Raw genomic sequence first — 17898 nt, forward strand, 5'->3', positions numbered from 1 at the left:
AAGCCTAATGGTGTGATAATGGTTATACCCAGTAATCATAACAGTGTGAGTGTCATTCCAACACCACTTCACACTTATACAATACATTGCTAAGACTTTTTTACTAAGAGTTAAACCATTAACTAACAAATTTCCTAGCTATCCATTTCCAACACCAGATTGTAAAGATGTTTTCTACTCAATTTCATGGCAAAACAAACTCCATGTGTTTGCTAAGCATTTGCACGGGGAGGGTAACTGGGGGTGGGGTTAAGGGAAAACAAGGAGAGCAAATATTTCTTTCCAGCCAAAGATCTATTCGGATCAGTGCATCTGGCAATATCTTAAACATTTCACCCACTCACTACCTAGCAGACAAGAAATGTATTGACAGAGGCAAAAACGTTAATGGTTTCTTTTCAGCTAGAAGCCAAGAAATATCCATCAATGGAGCTTATATCACAGTCCAAATTCCACACCAGACAGAGAATTCCTCCCGTCAGTTAGACAGATTAACTCTCTGGAAGCCAACACACTTTTAGATGATTTAGGGAGCAGACACAGTGAGTTACAAACAAATAACAAACCACTGAATGCATTTCTTGGTACATTTTAATTAAATGTGTAAAATGCAAAAAAAAGTTTACTTGGACATGTAACATTGCCTCCCGTGTCCCTAATATAGACTTAACCGAAACTGGTTTTGAGAAGGTTAAGGCAACCTTATCCCTCATTGTTCAAGCGTCACTTACCCAAAGTCAAACAGCAGTCCTCATGCAGCGGCGCCCCTTCCCTTTCAAACCATAATAGAGTTTTATAACTCGAACAAGCTCCAGGCTGCCTCCCCTCACTCACTGAGCACTTTCTCAACCTTCACTCCATAAGGGGAAAAAAATTCCACTATTGGTGTAAACATAGCCTCGCTCAGCGCAGCCTGTGATAGGCTAAATGCCTCCACCAATCATGCAGCACTTACACAGTTTCTTCTGTTTTGCCTCTCTCAAAGTGCTCTTTAAACACTTCGTAACCCCTTCAAACAGTGGTCCCTTTTAAGCACTCTTTCCAGGCATGGCTTTATTATATTAAGGAGCATATACTCACATAATACAGGGTTCATTTAAGCACTGCTGCTTCTAAATGTTCAGGACTACAGATAAAAAAAAACCTAATATATTGTGACATGAACATGGCTTTTTAAATTAAAATAAAAAGTGTAAAACATTTTCTAAATAACTAAACTAAAAAGCTTCTTTTTTTTAACCATTTAACACCACGGACAAAACCCCTTTTACTGTATTTGTACTGCAACAATTGCTAGTTTGTTCAACACACCAGCTAGCTTTGCTGACTATAGCGAGAGCACAACAGCAATGTCATGGAGAGCGAGACAGGCTTGTCTGGTACGAGGAACAGACACTTGGGCAGCTGAATGCTGACCTTACTGGTGGAGGGGGGTTGGGGGGGGTGTAAACCTGCAACACTAAAGGGGCAAGTGAGAAGCGAGGGAAACAAATGGAAGCAGTGTGAGAAGCAGCTCCAAGAATAATCCACCCGCACTCTCTTTTAGCAGTCTGGAATTACACTACCCACCAGACACAAAAACAGCCTTGAGGATGTTTCGAACAAAATAGTTTATGCTACGGGCAACATAGTGAAGCAAACTTACTTTGTGTTGGGAAGCACTTTGAATGGAATGAGTTAGGCTGGTTTAAAGTTCAGCAACCAGCTGGCAGCAAGTTAAAGATTCAAAAATGTGACAGTACTTACAGAATATATCCCCAAGACAAATATTCACACTCCACCTGTGTAAATTTAAAATGGATGGTATATTCCATTCCTATTTTGAGAGTAGGTTTTCTAGGTTGCTTTAGACTGCAAGTTATAGTCCTTGACCAAAGGGGGAAAAAATGAACAATTTTAAGCAAAAATGTGATTGCCTAAAAATAAAATGTAAGGATATGGCTGTGGCCCGTAAGAGAGCAGAAAAAGGAAGTGCCCTGACAGGTGGACAAACAAACATGACACACGATCATTTGGCATGTCTGTTGTCACTAAGTTATTTGTGGACAAAATGAACCGAAAGAGACACCATGTAAATTGTGTTTGTTAAAGATATATAATAGTGCCATATCTACAGGAAGCTTTATTGTTCAAACAATAATGACAAATATGATGTCAATATAAAAATTTAAGTGTTAAGTACCTTTGGCCCACATTAGGAGTGATTTAAATGACTACAATCTGTCTAGACCGTTTAAAAGAGATCCAAAATTGTGTCTGATTTGGTAGAGGGGAAATGGTTCGAAAAATCCCATGGGAACATTTCTAAAATACGGAACAAGCAGTTTCTTTCTTTCTTCTTTCCTTTTTTTTTTAAATAATATTTTCACTTGCATTTGCCAACAGACAGGATGGTGCGATTTATCTCAGCTAAAGTCTCACCCGACATCCATGTTTGACCAAATGTAACATTAGGGTCATGTAAACAGCTGAAAATAGACGTCCACAGACAGCCCTGCTCTTTTTCCTGCTTGATCTGTGCACTGCTTTTTCTAAAAGAGGTGGACAGAAAGGCATTAGTACAAGTGTGACTCACAATCTTTGAGTTTAAAAGGTCATGGCTTATCTACTGTGTCTAACAAAAACTGTCTGACTAAATGTCTAAAGACAGGTCAGCAAGTATAGCTGCTAAATATTTGTGCGCTCAGCATTACGTTGGCACCAGACAGCATGATGCCTTGCGAAAGTAGTAACATTTTAACTAAACTGTTATCTAAATCTTTAGTTCGAATTAGTTTTTTGGCCTCTTTTAGGCTCTGCTGTGGTCTGTTCCAATACAACACTCATGAGAGCATTCATTACCAATTACAAACCCAGAGGACAATGTTTTCAGTTCTCATGTAACACAATGAAATCTCAGCGGATCTCTCACTGAGTCCAGGAACACCTTGGGCACGGATCTGCTGAATGTTAACAATGATAATAAACGTCTGTTTGAATGTCTGGCCTTTGATACCCAAATCCATGATGTGGAAGGAAAAGCAAACTTCATAAATCGGCTTGTTTTGCTAACCACAAAACCTATATGGAAATTCAAGAGATTAGCATGTCAGAAATGACCTTCATACACCCAAGTTCTCTTTCACAACAGGAAAATACAGGTGGTTCACATAAGCATGAAAAGTTTGCTATCCAGTGTAAGCGAGTTATCCAATAATTTGCTTTCGAAGATTCACACTCAAAGAATATGCTAGCCATTTACCAGACAGAATCCATTTAATGACAGCTGAACTCTGAACATTCCATTGCCAACAATATGTTTGCAGGAACTTTTGCATTTATTTTTGCTTTTACCAGAAAATAATAAAAATGTACCTAAAAACATATACATGAGAACTTGATATAACTATCAAGTAAATAAAGACAAGATAAATATTTGCCTAAGACTGTATATTGCTGAATATATACAAAGAGGACATGAGCAGTTACAATTCAGTATGCAAATACTATGATAGAAGAAGCCTGTAAGCCCCAGCTGGAGCTTGTGAACATGGATATTTTGGTCATATTTGAAACATGCACCTGGGACATGTCGATGTCTTTCAAAAGGCATTTCAGACATGCACTCTGCAAAACCTAAAACCCACATCAGTGGCCTCCTGATTTGTTTTTTGTTTTTTCAAACAGTCTAAAACATTAACAATGCAAGTTACAACATTACCTACTGTACTGGTGCTATAGAATAAGACAAGGGGTGTGATATAGCCTGGTGGATAACATGTTTACATAAAAAAATAAACAAATCTGTTGTGCAAGACCACTTAAATGGAAAGTCTTTAAAATAACAAACTAACTAGCTTAAAACAGCAGCAAAAACACAGTTGACATACATTTAGTAATTCTGTATCTACAACACATCATCTGTTTTATTTAGTGGCTATTCGTTCAGTCTGCCTTTAAAAATGCCTAGAGCACGGAATATAATATATTTTTGTGACTTACTGGGCAGGAGTTTGACAAGTAGTACTGTAGCAGGGCTAGCACTACTGGTCCGAGCATATTGGTCTTCTCTCAAACACACACACGCACACACACACACACAGAAGAGAAAACAGAGGCCCTTTTTCTCACTCTGGCCTGGTATTTCCTGACCCGGCCCATGGAAACCACGTCAGGCTCCCAGTTTAATTATCCCAGAAATCCACGTCATTTTCAAGACCACACTAACAAACACACACACACAGAGCCATTAATCAAGCCCAACAACAATGCTGGAACAGATACAGAAGCTTCTCTAAGAATAATCCTGCCATGAAAGAACAGGGCAAAACCCAGACAGTGAACAGATTCAGTATTAAGCATTCATATTAATTAAACCTGGAGTACATCCCAGACTAAAGCGAATTCAGACAATATTAGCAGTAACTGAACCAAGAATATCAGAAGGAATGGCGGTAAATTACATGCAGAGTATGTTGTTGTTGTAGAAAATAAATGTCAAATTAATTACAATTAAATGTTCCACTCATCACTCATTTCATAACAGACTGCTAAGTTTTCAGACATGCTCTGATAAGAACTTAAATCTTCCATGAAATAGCTTGAGGAGTGCCACTTTCTTTTCTGTGTTAGTGTAACGTTTGTAATTCCAGTATCTTTTAGTATACATTTACATTTAGTAGATGTTTTTTTATCCAAAGCAACTTAAAAATGAAGAAAATGGAAGCAATCAAAGTACACATTATAGGTCGACCGATAGTGGATTTTGCCGATACCAATAGCTAGGTTGGACCACACTGGCCGATACGGATTAATTAAATGATAGTTTTTAAAATGGATACTGGTCAAAAACTAAAATAGTGCTTTGTTAGAAAAAAACAAAGCACTATTTTAAATCCAGAAATCCAGGAAATGCCTATTGCTCCAGCTGAATAAACAGCAGATTTAACTGCTTTCATTGATACAGCGTGACTAATAAACACACGACTATGGCAATATATGGTTTATCGGAGTTCTTTTTATAATTTTTTTATCATAATAAAGTACATCTATAATGAAATGCTAATCAACATAGCCATTATCACTGCTTGGAATACAATGGAATATTGTGTGCCTAATTATTCTGTGTAAGAAGCCACATCATCCCACAGAAGAATTTATTTCAAACACTCGACTGACGTTATGAAGTGAGTTTGGAGTAAAAACTTTATTAAATGTGGTATTTTCACGTGCTCTCAGATGGAGCAGCATTTACTGCACAGAGCCATAGTTCACTGAGAAGATGCGCAAACAGCTAGCGTTATCGCACATGATTTTGTCAATTTCAAAATCCTACGGTTATATTGTCTGCGATTATTAATGCAGTTTTGCATAGCTTGTCAGAGAATTGCGGCTCTGTATAGTTAATGTTGCTCCACCTGAAAACAGGTGATGGAGATTTACTGATAATCACAGAACCAGAACCACAACAAAATGTACATGACAATCGTGATTATTCGCGTTTGATTAATCGTGCAGCCCTACTTTGTGCTGTACCTAATATTGGATAAATCCACTCAAAATAGTTTGAACTCAAAATATATTAGCAGCCATACATCTGCTTTGAAAGTTTGTGCACTGTACATAAGAATGAAAACTTGACTTTGCTGACAGCCAATACACAAAGAAACTAAAAAGATGTTTAAATGTTAATCAGATACCAGATCGCTTGAATAGAGACAACCATTGTAACTCAACAGTAATCAAGTAACCGTAACACTAGTATCCAACAATTTAGCACGTCCATTAGCCCTTCAAATGTTGACATGCTAATCAAGTAGAACTCTAGACTTCATATTGGCACAGCCTTGTTTAACACCAAGTGCTCTGGCCTTAGTTTGCTGTGGAGCCGCCACATGGAAAGGGTCCAAGACAACACAAAATCTCCTTTAGGCTGTTACTGACCTGAATTTCATTGTGTAAACACCAAAGGTGAAGGTTCAGTGACACAGACAACCAAAACACCTAAAGATTATACAATATCTTAAAGAAAGAATCTTTCTACTGACTCTGTTGGTTACATTAAGATGATTTCCCTAATCTACAACAAAGGCATGCCTGCTTGACATTTATCATCAAAATGACCTTCTGTCAACACAAGCTGGCCAAAACAACACATAATTCAATTAATGATCATTGAATTGCTCAATATAAAGTGACTGACTTAAGAGGTCTTCTTATTGCTCATGTTGTTGCTCTTTCACTTTATTGCCAGGAGGAATGCACAGTGGAATGCTGATGTTGTGGTTTAGTGTTCAGAGCATGGCAAGTCTGACAAGCAATATTTCACAGCACGCTGTGAAAGTCACGCTTCTAGACACGCAGGACTGTGCTGGTCCTAAACAGAAGCATGGGCTTGTACCCTAAAACAGCACTTAACAATTGGAAAAGTCTTTAAACATACAGTACATTCTATATGAAATTAATGTGAAAGTTTAATACACATACAAAAACAATGACAGAAAATATAACATACTACCAGTGTTGGGGGTAACTAGTTACATGTTACAGAATTACAGTATTTAATTACAAAAATGTAACTGTAATCTCTTACAGTACGGAGAAGAAAAAAACAAAAGTGTAATTAAATTACAGGTACTTATGAAAATGTTCACAAAAACGAGTACTTCTGAATACTGAGTTCTACTGTAAGGTTAACCAAGCCTCCTTGAAATGTTTTAAAATGATTAATATTTGAAAACATTCGTTAGAAATTTTGAAAAGTGATCAAAAAGTAATCAAAGGTAATTAGTCCCATTAATAACGTATTTGAAATAGTTACACTACTTATTACATTTCAAATAGGGTAACTTGTAATCTTGTAATCTTATAACCAATTACATTTCCAAAGTACCTTTCCCAACACAGCATACTACAGATTTAACATCTCAAAACAAACTCTGTTGTTCATGCTGTACATCCATGTCCAATTTATCTGTTCAAATGCTCACCTGGGTCTTCAATTGGCAAAGTTAAAACTGAAGTGTGTAAATTTTTTATCATTAAAATACTCTCTCTATTTCCACCTTAGTTTTTTTGAGCACCGCAAGCAGCCCAATGAAGAACAACGCCCAACATTGGCTCAATCAATGCCTTGGGTTTGGGGTGGAACCTTTTAGAAGACGGGGAAGTGTTTGGGAAACCTGTTTAACAGTCGTTATTATTTTAGTGGTGCCAAAATGACATACTTCAGCTTTAACTGAGAATAATTGTAGGCATAAACACTGATGATTCATTAGAGAACAGATTAGACAATTGCACTAATTGAAAGGGAGGGGTGTTACCTGAAGCACTGCTGTTAACGTGCATGGTTTGGGCCATTGCTGTAGACGCTCGCTCGAAATCCCACAGAGAGTCTGAATGCACTCATGCAAATGTCATGCATCAAATCAGCTTGCCATGCAACCTGCAAACTGGAATAAACAACAAAACAAAATGTCAGACAATGCCACATGCGTGATTCAAAAAAACACACACACATCATGAAAAAAAAAAAAAAAAAAAAAGTGAAGTTTGTGAAACAAATCATGGGCTCTGATGTGAAAATAGGTTAGGCCTAAGCTAGTGACGCACCTTAGTGTTGCAATTTTGAACTTGTGTGCATGAACTTGTGTGCATGACCTTGTGCGAAGTTCAACCAAAACATGAACTTTTTATTAAAGGTCATTTAATATTTAACAACAAATAAAACCTTAACTTTCAAATAGTGGGGATTTAGGAATAATCTTGTGACAAATCTGAGATGTTATAGTTTCCCATTTTTTACTCTATAAATTTCAGGATGTTTCTCACACAAAGCTACAGTAACTTCAAAACACTTGGTATATGAGCACTGAAACTTATATGATGTTTCTGATAATGCTTCTTATTTTGAGCTTGACAGTGTAAGTCCTCATTCACTTTAATTAATTGATAAAAAAAAAGTGGACAGGATGTCTTTCAAAAATGTACATGTTGAAGATAGAAAGTCGGTCATACAGGTGTGGAACAACATGAGGGTAAGTGATGCATGATAGAATTTAATAACTTTTGGATTAACTTAATTTTATATCTTTTTCCATTTGAGGTGCCATGTATTGAAAGGCCCAGACAAAGCCAGCCTTACATAGCTGAGCAAAGTTGCACACTCCTTATAAGAGCTCTAAAATTAAACTGCACCCATTCTAATTTAGCACAAGAACTGGAAGGAATGAACAAACCTCAAAAGCAACAAGGCAAAAATACTGATGTGGGGCAACCAGCACACCATCTGTAACCATATCAAACTTCATAATGATTCTTTTGCCAAACTTCTTTGTGTGAAGGAAAAGCGGTGCATTTTCACAAGTTAAATGTTTGCATCAGTAATATCAAGAACCAAGGATTAATATTGTTGAATTCAGCATTATCTAAACCCAACAACCATATAGATATTAAAGACAGCAGATTGAGACTCTGCAAGCAGAGCAGCAGACATGCATGTGTGCAGCAGATACAGTGGTGGGTCTCATAAACCCCTAGTGGAAGAACGGCAGGAAGAAGGACCAGTGGGAGGTCTGCCATATTCTCTAAAGAACACAGACTTGGGAAACTAGTAAAAACAATGATTGGACCTGTGTTGAGTATTATGAAACACAGGACATGCTATGGAATTTCCTCCAACTTGCACAAAAAAACAAAAATAATAATAGATTTTTTTTTTTTTATTTTGGCAGACACATACAGCTATTGCAGCATGGCCAAAGTTCACATTCAAACTGATGTTACCACTCAGAAATGTTGTGCAATGTCTTTTTCAGCCGAAACCAAGGCAAAATGAAGCTGATGTTTGTGAAGTTTCAATATTTGTTTGAATAGAAGACAAACTTTTCCTTTTCACCATTAACAAGCAAAAGTGCTCATCCATAAATCACTTCAGTCTGCAAACTGAGACATGTTCAACACTTCGTACATAGTTGTCTAGTTTTAACAATAATCACTCAGTCTCTAGACACAAACATTTACCAAGCTAATTTAACAAAAATATGCACATGTGGGTGAAAGTCAACCCTGAGCTTGTCAAAACATGCCAAAAAGCTGCTATTTAAAATGAATGTGTGGCATGAATTATAAGATATTTTAAACCCAGAATGCTTGACCACTTAAAAATATCCCACAGATTAGCTTGCATCACAAACACTGCAGACAAAAACTGACATGGGTCGGTTCAGTTTCAGACAGAAATGTATATCTATCGCACACAAACATTAGATGCACATGTGAAATTATACTTCAAGGTGCACCTACCTTGCTCAGTCATTCTTAAACTTCTTCAACATGTAGTCACAGAGAAAAGTGTTGCTACGGCCTTGCAGTAACCTATAAGCCAGAACATCTATGCACTGTGGAGTGTATATTACAGCTAAGATTAGCTAACTTGCTCCGATTTCAGAGATCCTATAAGAGGAAAGGATGCATCCGTCCGTTGGTCACCAGACCATTAATAGGAGACCCTCTGCGAAAAAGGTAGATGTGGTATAATCAAATACACTTACGACGTTAAGTCCTCTATTGGCACAAAGGCATCAACAAGGTTCCTTGTTAATAGCAAACAGGGTCAGCCCACCACAGATAGACAAGTAACTGCAGGTAGATCATTCTGATAGTATGAAGAATCCGAAAGGCGTGTTTTATCTTTTTTACTCATTCAGTGTCACTCCCTATTCTCAACATCCTGTTAGCAAAGTCTGTACTAGAATACTACAATATAAGCGACTTTTCATAAAGAAAAAATTAAGAGACACTTCATCAAATACTATGTTTATTTGTCATTTGTCAGTGGGATCTAGGTGAATGACAAAGAACACACCGATTCGTAAAGACTGACAACTCCTGAAAACAAATCACTGATAAATAAAGACAGCTGTAATCAAAGAGGACACACTATGCCTTCCTAAAAGGTATGTACAGTACAGAGCATAAAAATTAATGCTGATGAGAAATAAAAGCAGTTTTATACCTTTTGTAAATCTGCACTGCTACACTTTTAAAATATTCAGTTCTGGCTAGTGGCTACTGGCTACTAGGAAAGAGGCTAGAAAGTCTTGTTGCAATCTATATTTTATATTAGACAGTTTCATAAACCGAGGGAATGTGACAGAATTTTTTTTGGAGAAACGTGGCATGCTAGTGGGAGGTATTGCACACATCCAGAGGTGAGGGCAGGGTAGCATGACGAAGCAGTCACCTGACACAACACCACAGCCAGAGGCAGAATTTAAACATGGAGTGCAGGTCCATACAAAGCTCTGCATTCAAACACACACACTCCACTGCTGGAGACAGATCTAAAATGGGAGTGGTAAGTTGTACTGCTTTAGAAAAATGTACAAACACCTTGTCACTTGTCATTAATTTAACTGCACTCCTAGCACACCTTCCACAGAATTCATTGTAAATAGTTAATTTGCAGATTTTTTATTTATTTATTTATAATTACTTATGTAGTTTCTGTACACGTATGACATGAAAAAAACCGCAATGTGAAGAGTAATTCCAAGTTTACATAAATGCAGAACTTGCAGATGATTCACAATACACATCCATTCAAAAGTTTCAAAGACTTTGGAAGGCTACAGTCACTGTATGACTTTTTTTCTTTATATCCCATGGAACACAAGTGATAGAGGGTGAGTAAATGGCAGATTGTTAGTTTCCATCCAACACCATCAAAGAAGCTTTTCAAACTAACCACCTTCTAAATCAGAGACCACCTATATAGCCTCATGCTGCTCTCACAAAATTCAAATAATGGGTCAAAGTAACATGATCTTTATGTGGTCAGGGGAGGAGGTGCATCTGAGAGGCCACAGGGCCATTTTGGATATTGCTGTTGTAGTTTGAGGTGGAGCTGCAGGTGTGTCCACTGACCATTTTCAACTAGGGTCTCCTGACATTCACAAAGTCACATAACCCGAAGCTAAGAAAACGGAGAGAGAGAGCTGGAGTCTATGCTCAAGTGAAATGATTCGGATGACCAAATCATTCTACTTCCCTCTGAAACTTGCAAATTATATCCCAGAAAACACTCAAATACAACAAACTCTCTTTTGATCTTCCACACTTGTGTTTAAGAGAGTGAAAAACAGCCTAATGCTCTCATAAACAATTTATTCACCAGCCACAGTCATTATGAAGACAAGAGCTGGAGGAAAAGGAGGATTTGTCAGCGATAACTTGACCATGACAGTAGCCAGCTGAATTTAATTACAGCACTGAGCTTTTAAATAAGCCAGAACTAAATAACTTCAGAAAAGCAAGGGGCTGAACACACCTGTGCATTTGTGTTAGCTTCTGGCAGGGGGCCAAATGTCTGACCCGGGCTCAAATGCCCCCAACCATTACTTACGACAACCATGCTGATCTCCCTTCTTCCAAATCCAGCTTCAAAGCTTATAATTATCTTGACAGGCACAGGGGGTGTTTGAAACCGCAGACCATTTTTATTCGGTCTTTGGGTTTTCAGCCTAAGGAATATGAACCTCAAAGAAACTATCTTTATATGTAAAGGCAGATAAACAATGCAGCATATTTCGAGTGCTGCACTGGTGTATTAAATAAACAACTGACAAATAATCACAATCAAACACATTGTCATTACCCGGTTCATCTGAATCAAATGTATCCAGGATATTCCAAGAACCCGACATCAACTCTCTGTGAAAGTCACCCTTCAAACGGTGCGTGCAAACTCCTGCAAACAACTATTTCAAATGAAGACTGGACTGAAAGGTCCTAAACCTGATCTAGGTCGGCTAAATATAAAGACTAATTTGAACCCCGAAGAGAAAGTGACTTAATCACAACCACAGACCCATTGGGCCGTAGGAGCCTATTTTTGTCATTATCACCCTCTTGTCTGGTCTGGTTGCCTTAAACGGCGTCCTGTGATACGATTCTAGATTCACTAGTAAGTGCAGGCAAAGTGTTTGATTATCAGTAACAAGGACAGCTCTGAGCTACTACAGCCTCCTCCTGTTCACATGCTCTCTGGAACATAAATATATGCAATACATTTGGAATCCAGAAAATATACAAATGCATTTTGGTATTTTTTGGGAAACAACTTTATATATCTCAAAACAAAACAACAAACAGTATAAAATGGAAACTATTTAGAACAAATTAGTCTCGACTCCAATGCAACACCATATGAGTCCATCTGTGCCTTTCCAAACCTTCTTATCTAGTGTTGTCAAAGGTTAAAGAGTTTTTTAAGATGGTAGAAAATAGATTGTTGTGGAATGTCTTAAAAAAGAAAGACTGCAGATAAAATATAGCCTACTGTTCAAATGTTTGGGGTTAGTAAAACTTTTTTTAAAGTCTCTAATGCTCAACATGGCTGCATTTGTTGGATTAAAAACATATTTTGAAATAATACTACAATTTTATAAACATTTACACCTATTATTATTATTATCAATGTTGAAAACAGTTGTGCTGCTTAATATTTTTTGTGGAAACCATAATACATTTGTTCAAGATTATAGATATCCTTCCTTTAACATCTAAAAATCAATTGTCTAATTGCTACGTAGAAATTTGATAACAGAATGCTAATTAGCACATGCTAATATAAACATCAGAATGGACGAAATAATAATAATAATAATAATAATCTTTCTAAATTAAAAAGTTGACAAAATACAATAGCTTTAAAAAAAAATATTGGGTTTTGTTCATGTATTTTTATACTTTCATATTCATAACCTGAGGACAGATTTAGGAGGGCGATTCGGAATGCACCTCTGATTCCAGTTCTTCTCTATTTTTGGAAAGCTTTTCATCTGTTAAAACCGGCCAAATCCACAAAGCACACACAAACAGACACACATTCACTAAACAAAAACATCAGAAGTTGCAAATGCTATAACCTAACTCTAACAGTAAACTTTCAAAATGTTTACAAAAAAAAAAAAAAAAAAATTAAGGACATCCCCAAATGACTTTTTTGTCAGATTTGGGTAACTTCTGGGTACAAATTTACTACAAACACCCTGAAGACAAGAGCTGATAGTTTATTTATTTTGCACGTTCAGGATCCTGAAACTCAAAGTTTTTAATTAAGCCAATGGGGAAATTCTGACTGTTCCTTGTTTTGTCTCTCCAAAATTATTCTTTTCCTGAACTGAATCACGAGTGCCTGGCTTGTCTGAATTTAGTGACAGACTGATTTTCAAAGAAATAAGAATATGAACCCTTCAAAAGTGTCTGTAGCAGAGTATTCCTTGAACCAATGAACTTCAGGAGCATCCAACAAAACACACGTTCTATTCACCATTTACCTCTTCTCTTTAGCAGAAATGTAATACAGTGAATACACTTCCACTTTTTGTCTGCTTGCAGCCAGAGAACATAAAAGATGCCAAACAGACACTGGACTGTATCAACTTCTCTACCAGACTAAATTGGGGTTACAATGAGCCAGCCAAATAGGCTTCTGTGTGAGTCCCAGTGCAAATCCAAATTTCCAACTTTGACAACACTGCCATCTACAGGCTTCCAACATACACAGTTTCGGTGAATGAGCACATGAGCACACAAACACAACAAAACTAATTAATAATTAATAAACAAATAGTAATAGTTTCCCCCCCAAGCACACATACAATTAAATGCAAGTTTTCGTCCACAATCAATCAAACCACCAACACTTAAAATGGAAAGAAAAATACACATACCAATAATAATAATAATAATCCATGAAGTCCAATTATCTCACGGTTTCAATGTAAAGCATGCATGAAAGAATTTGAGGGGAAATGGTTCACTCCACGTAGCGCTGCAGAGCAAACTCACCGCTTCATTTAACAATGATCCAGCCCTTTCACTCCGCAGGGGTGTAAAGAGGGGACAGGCACGGAGTGGGTAGTCCCTATCGACCACACACTCTTTCACTATTTGTCCCCTCATTGCTCTGACAGACTGATGTCTTTTTCTACTCATCTCGTTCTATTAGTTTTGTAACTTAACGAAACAATGTGCATTTTTTTTCCTTTCTATCTTTCGTTCCCATCCCATCTCCTCACCTCTGTCCAACCGTGCATTTGACCAAGGACAGACTGGAGCCAGTTATTTGTTTTGCTCTCCACTGGAGCCAGGCAGACTGAGAGGCCCAGCGGCCGTTCTTCTCATGATAAAGAGCCTTGAGAGGGATGGAGGCCAAGGGAGCCTCCCAGAGTTACGGCCACTGAATGCTGCAATACCATGCTTTAGCAAAATGCATATCAAATTATACTGCATGATTAAGATTAAAGATTAAACACAAGCTTTAGTCAACCTTCTGAGAGAAGGATTATACTGCTTTTATATGGATTGATTAGGCAGTTACGTTAAATATTAATACTTTATATGTTAACACATTTTATATTTTAATGTCTTTACTATCACATAGGTTTAATAATTAATAAACACTAAAATTACTGAATTAATAAATTAACATTAACATTTATTATATTATAATAATATAATTTATTATGACATCTTAAATGTATTATATACATTGTAGTGTTGTTTTTGGTGTTGTTTTCGCTTCGAGTGTGCGCAAACTCATTTCGCGTGGCAGGAGTGCATGGCATTTTATGTAACTTTCAGCATAGCTCCGCATCCAAACACGCATGTCTGTGCTGGCGTTTGTGTGAAACAGAAGCAGTTTAATGTGAAGTGCAAACTCCATCAGGTGCTTTTTGACTGAAAACTTTTTTTTTTGGGGGGGGGGGGGGGGATGTTTGCATAATTTGTCCAAGGCTTCTTATTCACGGTATTGCGGTTACAGCTCTGAAATGTTATTTTTAAATGACTGGGTGAAAAAAAAAGCATAGTTTTTATTTTGTAAACCATATTTAGTCTTGTTATTGTTTGTTTGCATTATCCATTTAATTAGTCATCGTCACATGACCAGCATTTACGTTGCGTCTCGTCTCCGTCACGTGATTGTCATTTTTTTTCTCTGATGAAAGCAACACTAATACATCGACATATTTAGTTTCAGATACACAAATGTTTTTAATACAAAGAATACATTTTATTCAGAAAAGTACATTAATAAAAATATATATTTATAAAAAAATATAATAAAACAATTAAAATATAAAATGAATTAGATTTTATTCATTTAACTATTAATGTTTTTACTTATTGTTTTATACACAAACTTAAAGAGGTCATCGGATGCCCATTTTCCACAAGCTGATATGATTAGGTCTTAATAAGAAGTCATAATATGGTAAAAAAAAAAAATCAATGGTAGTGTAAAAAACACCACGTTTACAACAAATGTTAAAAAAGTCTGCTGATCCTGCCCCTCTCTTCCAAGCTGCTCTCAGAGAAACTGTTCACTTTAGCCACATTCATCGTGAAACTTGCTAATTAGCACATTATTAGGTAAAAAAAAAAAAAAACTTTTACTCACTTCTTTTGTAGGTGAAGCTGGACCACAAATGATTCGCACAAAGATAGACACATTTAGGTAGATCGGGGCGCATTCACTTCAGAAAACAAAGGTTACCACAGAATCTTAAGCGGCTCAGATGTCAGGAGTAAATGAGGACTAATGTTCATTACTACATCTAACAACAAAACAGTTCATTACTTTAAGATACATTCCTGTCAACATCTACTCTGACAGTGAAACAATGACAGACTGATGACAGCTAACTCAGGGTGGGTCGAAGTAAAAACACCAGTCCAGTCTGTGCTGAAACGCTACTGTTAATCAAACGATCATGGGAGGGGCCTGTGTGTGTGACATCACAAAGACAGGCATCTGAAATCTGCTCGATTTGAGGGGTAAAGATTTTTCTTGATAAAAAAAACAAAAAACACTGGGTGGATTTTTAGAATAATAGGATGGTTGTGTTCATTTTAAACAATTTGTAAAAATGTATGTAGCATCTGATGACCCCTTTAATGTTATACTTATATATATATATATAAATTAATTCAAAGTATGTTTACAATTCCCACATACATGCTAGATCCATATAAAGACTTACTCTTTACAAGACAAAGAAAAAAGGAAAAAAAATTGGTAACCCAAAGGGTGCTCCTTGTTGACAGACACTACAGGAATGTTTTAGACAGCAGTTACAAAGAAGCAGGAGAAATTCCAACGCTAAACACACCTTGCCAGCCTTAATTAGAGCTGCGTTTAAAAGGCTAAAGGGTTTTGTTTGGCTTAACCACTTGAGCTGGCTAGGCTATAATGGTGCTAATGAGAAAGGGCCCATTCTGGGGGGCTGGGAAGGGAAGAGGTGGGATTAGGCTGGGAAATGTATAGAATGGGCAAACCTTGGCATCTAACGGACACAAAGCCTCTAAAAAAGCAATTACCAGCAGAATGAGCTGGTACAACATACACATTTCATCATAAGTGTCATCCATCACCAGAGCTTTTGACTGTGATTTCTGATCTCTAAGGAATTACCCATTTCAGAACCGTTGGTTTTAGCACAAGTGTCCTACCAGGTTTTGTCAGAAAACGCATTGAAAATCAATTTTCCCTCTGCTCCCCACGCTACAGGTCCTAATGATCCCGAAGCCACATCCACAGCTGTCGCCCTGCCCAAAATCAGCACAACAAAGACCTAGAGCATCCCCTGTGAAGGTTTGGGAAATCATTCGTCTGCTCCGCTTTCAATCGAGTGAGCAACCGTAAAGCAGGCAACAATACGTTTCAGGGAGGTACTCCGATACGCTTTGTAAAACTCACTCTAATAGACGCCAATGGAAGACACAGGTAAAGGAAAGCAACAACTGGCTCAATCTCAGCTTCCAGATAAAAAAGAGATGTAATAACAAACTAACATTAATATGGCAAATAGTTTTGTAAGTTGCCTAATGTATTCCCTATGAATTTATTTTTTCTAACCCTTTATGCATGGCCATCTGTTGAGCGTTGACTGGACCAGCTGTTCAACACCAACATTTGAGTCTCTAAATAAGACAAAACCTCCCCTAGCCGGTCACTATCCTGAGAGCCTTCGCCTTCAAGTTGTAGATATGTTCCAGAGTGACTACTGAGGTGACCTCATGACCAACTCTGAGCATTAAATGGCTTTCTTCGGCCATTCGTGCTGATATTAACTGGACCGATATGGTATGAGCTTATCGGTGGGAACGGAGAGATGCTCTTCCTCTGATAAACAAAGAGGACATATACCCATAGCTAAACGATAAGCAGTAAAATGTTATCAGAGAATAAAAGACCTGAGGAGAGCTTGCTGGGAACAGAAATTTGATTAAGTAGAAACCTTGACAATTTAGACACAACAAATAAAAGTCTCTTTCAAAATGATTCTTATGTTAAAAATAAGTAAAAACAAGAAACGCAATCCATAGCTATTTGTTGTCTAAATCTTTTCGGTTGTTTACTGGCAGCAAGTGTGGGAGAGAGGCAGATAATGGTGTTGTCACAGTGAAGGGATTTGTCTCACCACACAGACAAGGAAGAGAAACTGTGAGGATCCCATATGGGTTAGACACTTGAAGAAAACAGTTTAAGGAATCCCCCCCACATTTACACCCTGTTACTGCCATCCAACACACACACACACTTTTCAACTCGTCCCATTCTCCCTATGGGATCTGTCGGACTGTCAGAGCACTAAAGCATGCTCTGTAAAACTTCTCATGACTAGAACGAATGCAGTAGACACAATCAGACAGTAGAAATTTTAATTGCTTCCTGTATAACAACTGAGGCAGGAATAGACTGAACAATAGTGAGAGGGGGTGCAAGAATACTTAGACAGGGCTTTGACTTGATTCCCATAAAGGTAAACTTAGAAAGCTGTTGTTAAAAAATGCATATCTTCACTCGGGTGGTATAAATATGTACTTATTTTCTTATATACTTAATGTTTC

The 17898-nt window shown here is 37.3% G+C and overlaps 1 protein-coding gene across 6 annotated transcripts in view; it reads right to left on the reverse strand.

Annotated features, from left to right (window-relative positions):
• LOC127957929 (KN motif and ankyrin repeat domain-containing protein 1) overlaps window positions 1–17898 on the reverse strand; it is a 45606-nt gene that overhangs the window by 12785 nt on the left and 14923 nt on the right. For 3 of the 6 annotated variants that reach the window (XM_052556642.1, XM_052556644.1, XM_052556643.1), the window contains one exon: window positions 7302–7430. In XM_052556642.1, coding sequence (XP_052412602.1) covers window positions 7302–7338 — 37 coding nt within the window. In that variant the 5' untranslated portion in view covers window positions 7339–7430. Of the gene's footprint in view, window positions 1–731; window positions 880–3981; window positions 4094–7301; window positions 7431–9282; window positions 9465–17898 lie in introns of those variants that run through there. The other 3 variants (XM_052556645.1, XM_052556647.1, XM_052556646.1) reach the window with 3 other exon arrangements.

This window comes from Carassius gibelio, chromosome B5 (genome assembly GCF_023724105.1).
Source record: "Carassius gibelio isolate Cgi1373 ecotype wild population from Czech Republic chromosome B5, carGib1.2-hapl.c, whole genome shotgun sequence".
Taxonomy (NCBI): domain Eukaryota; kingdom Metazoa; phylum Chordata; class Actinopteri; order Cypriniformes; family Cyprinidae; genus Carassius; species Carassius gibelio.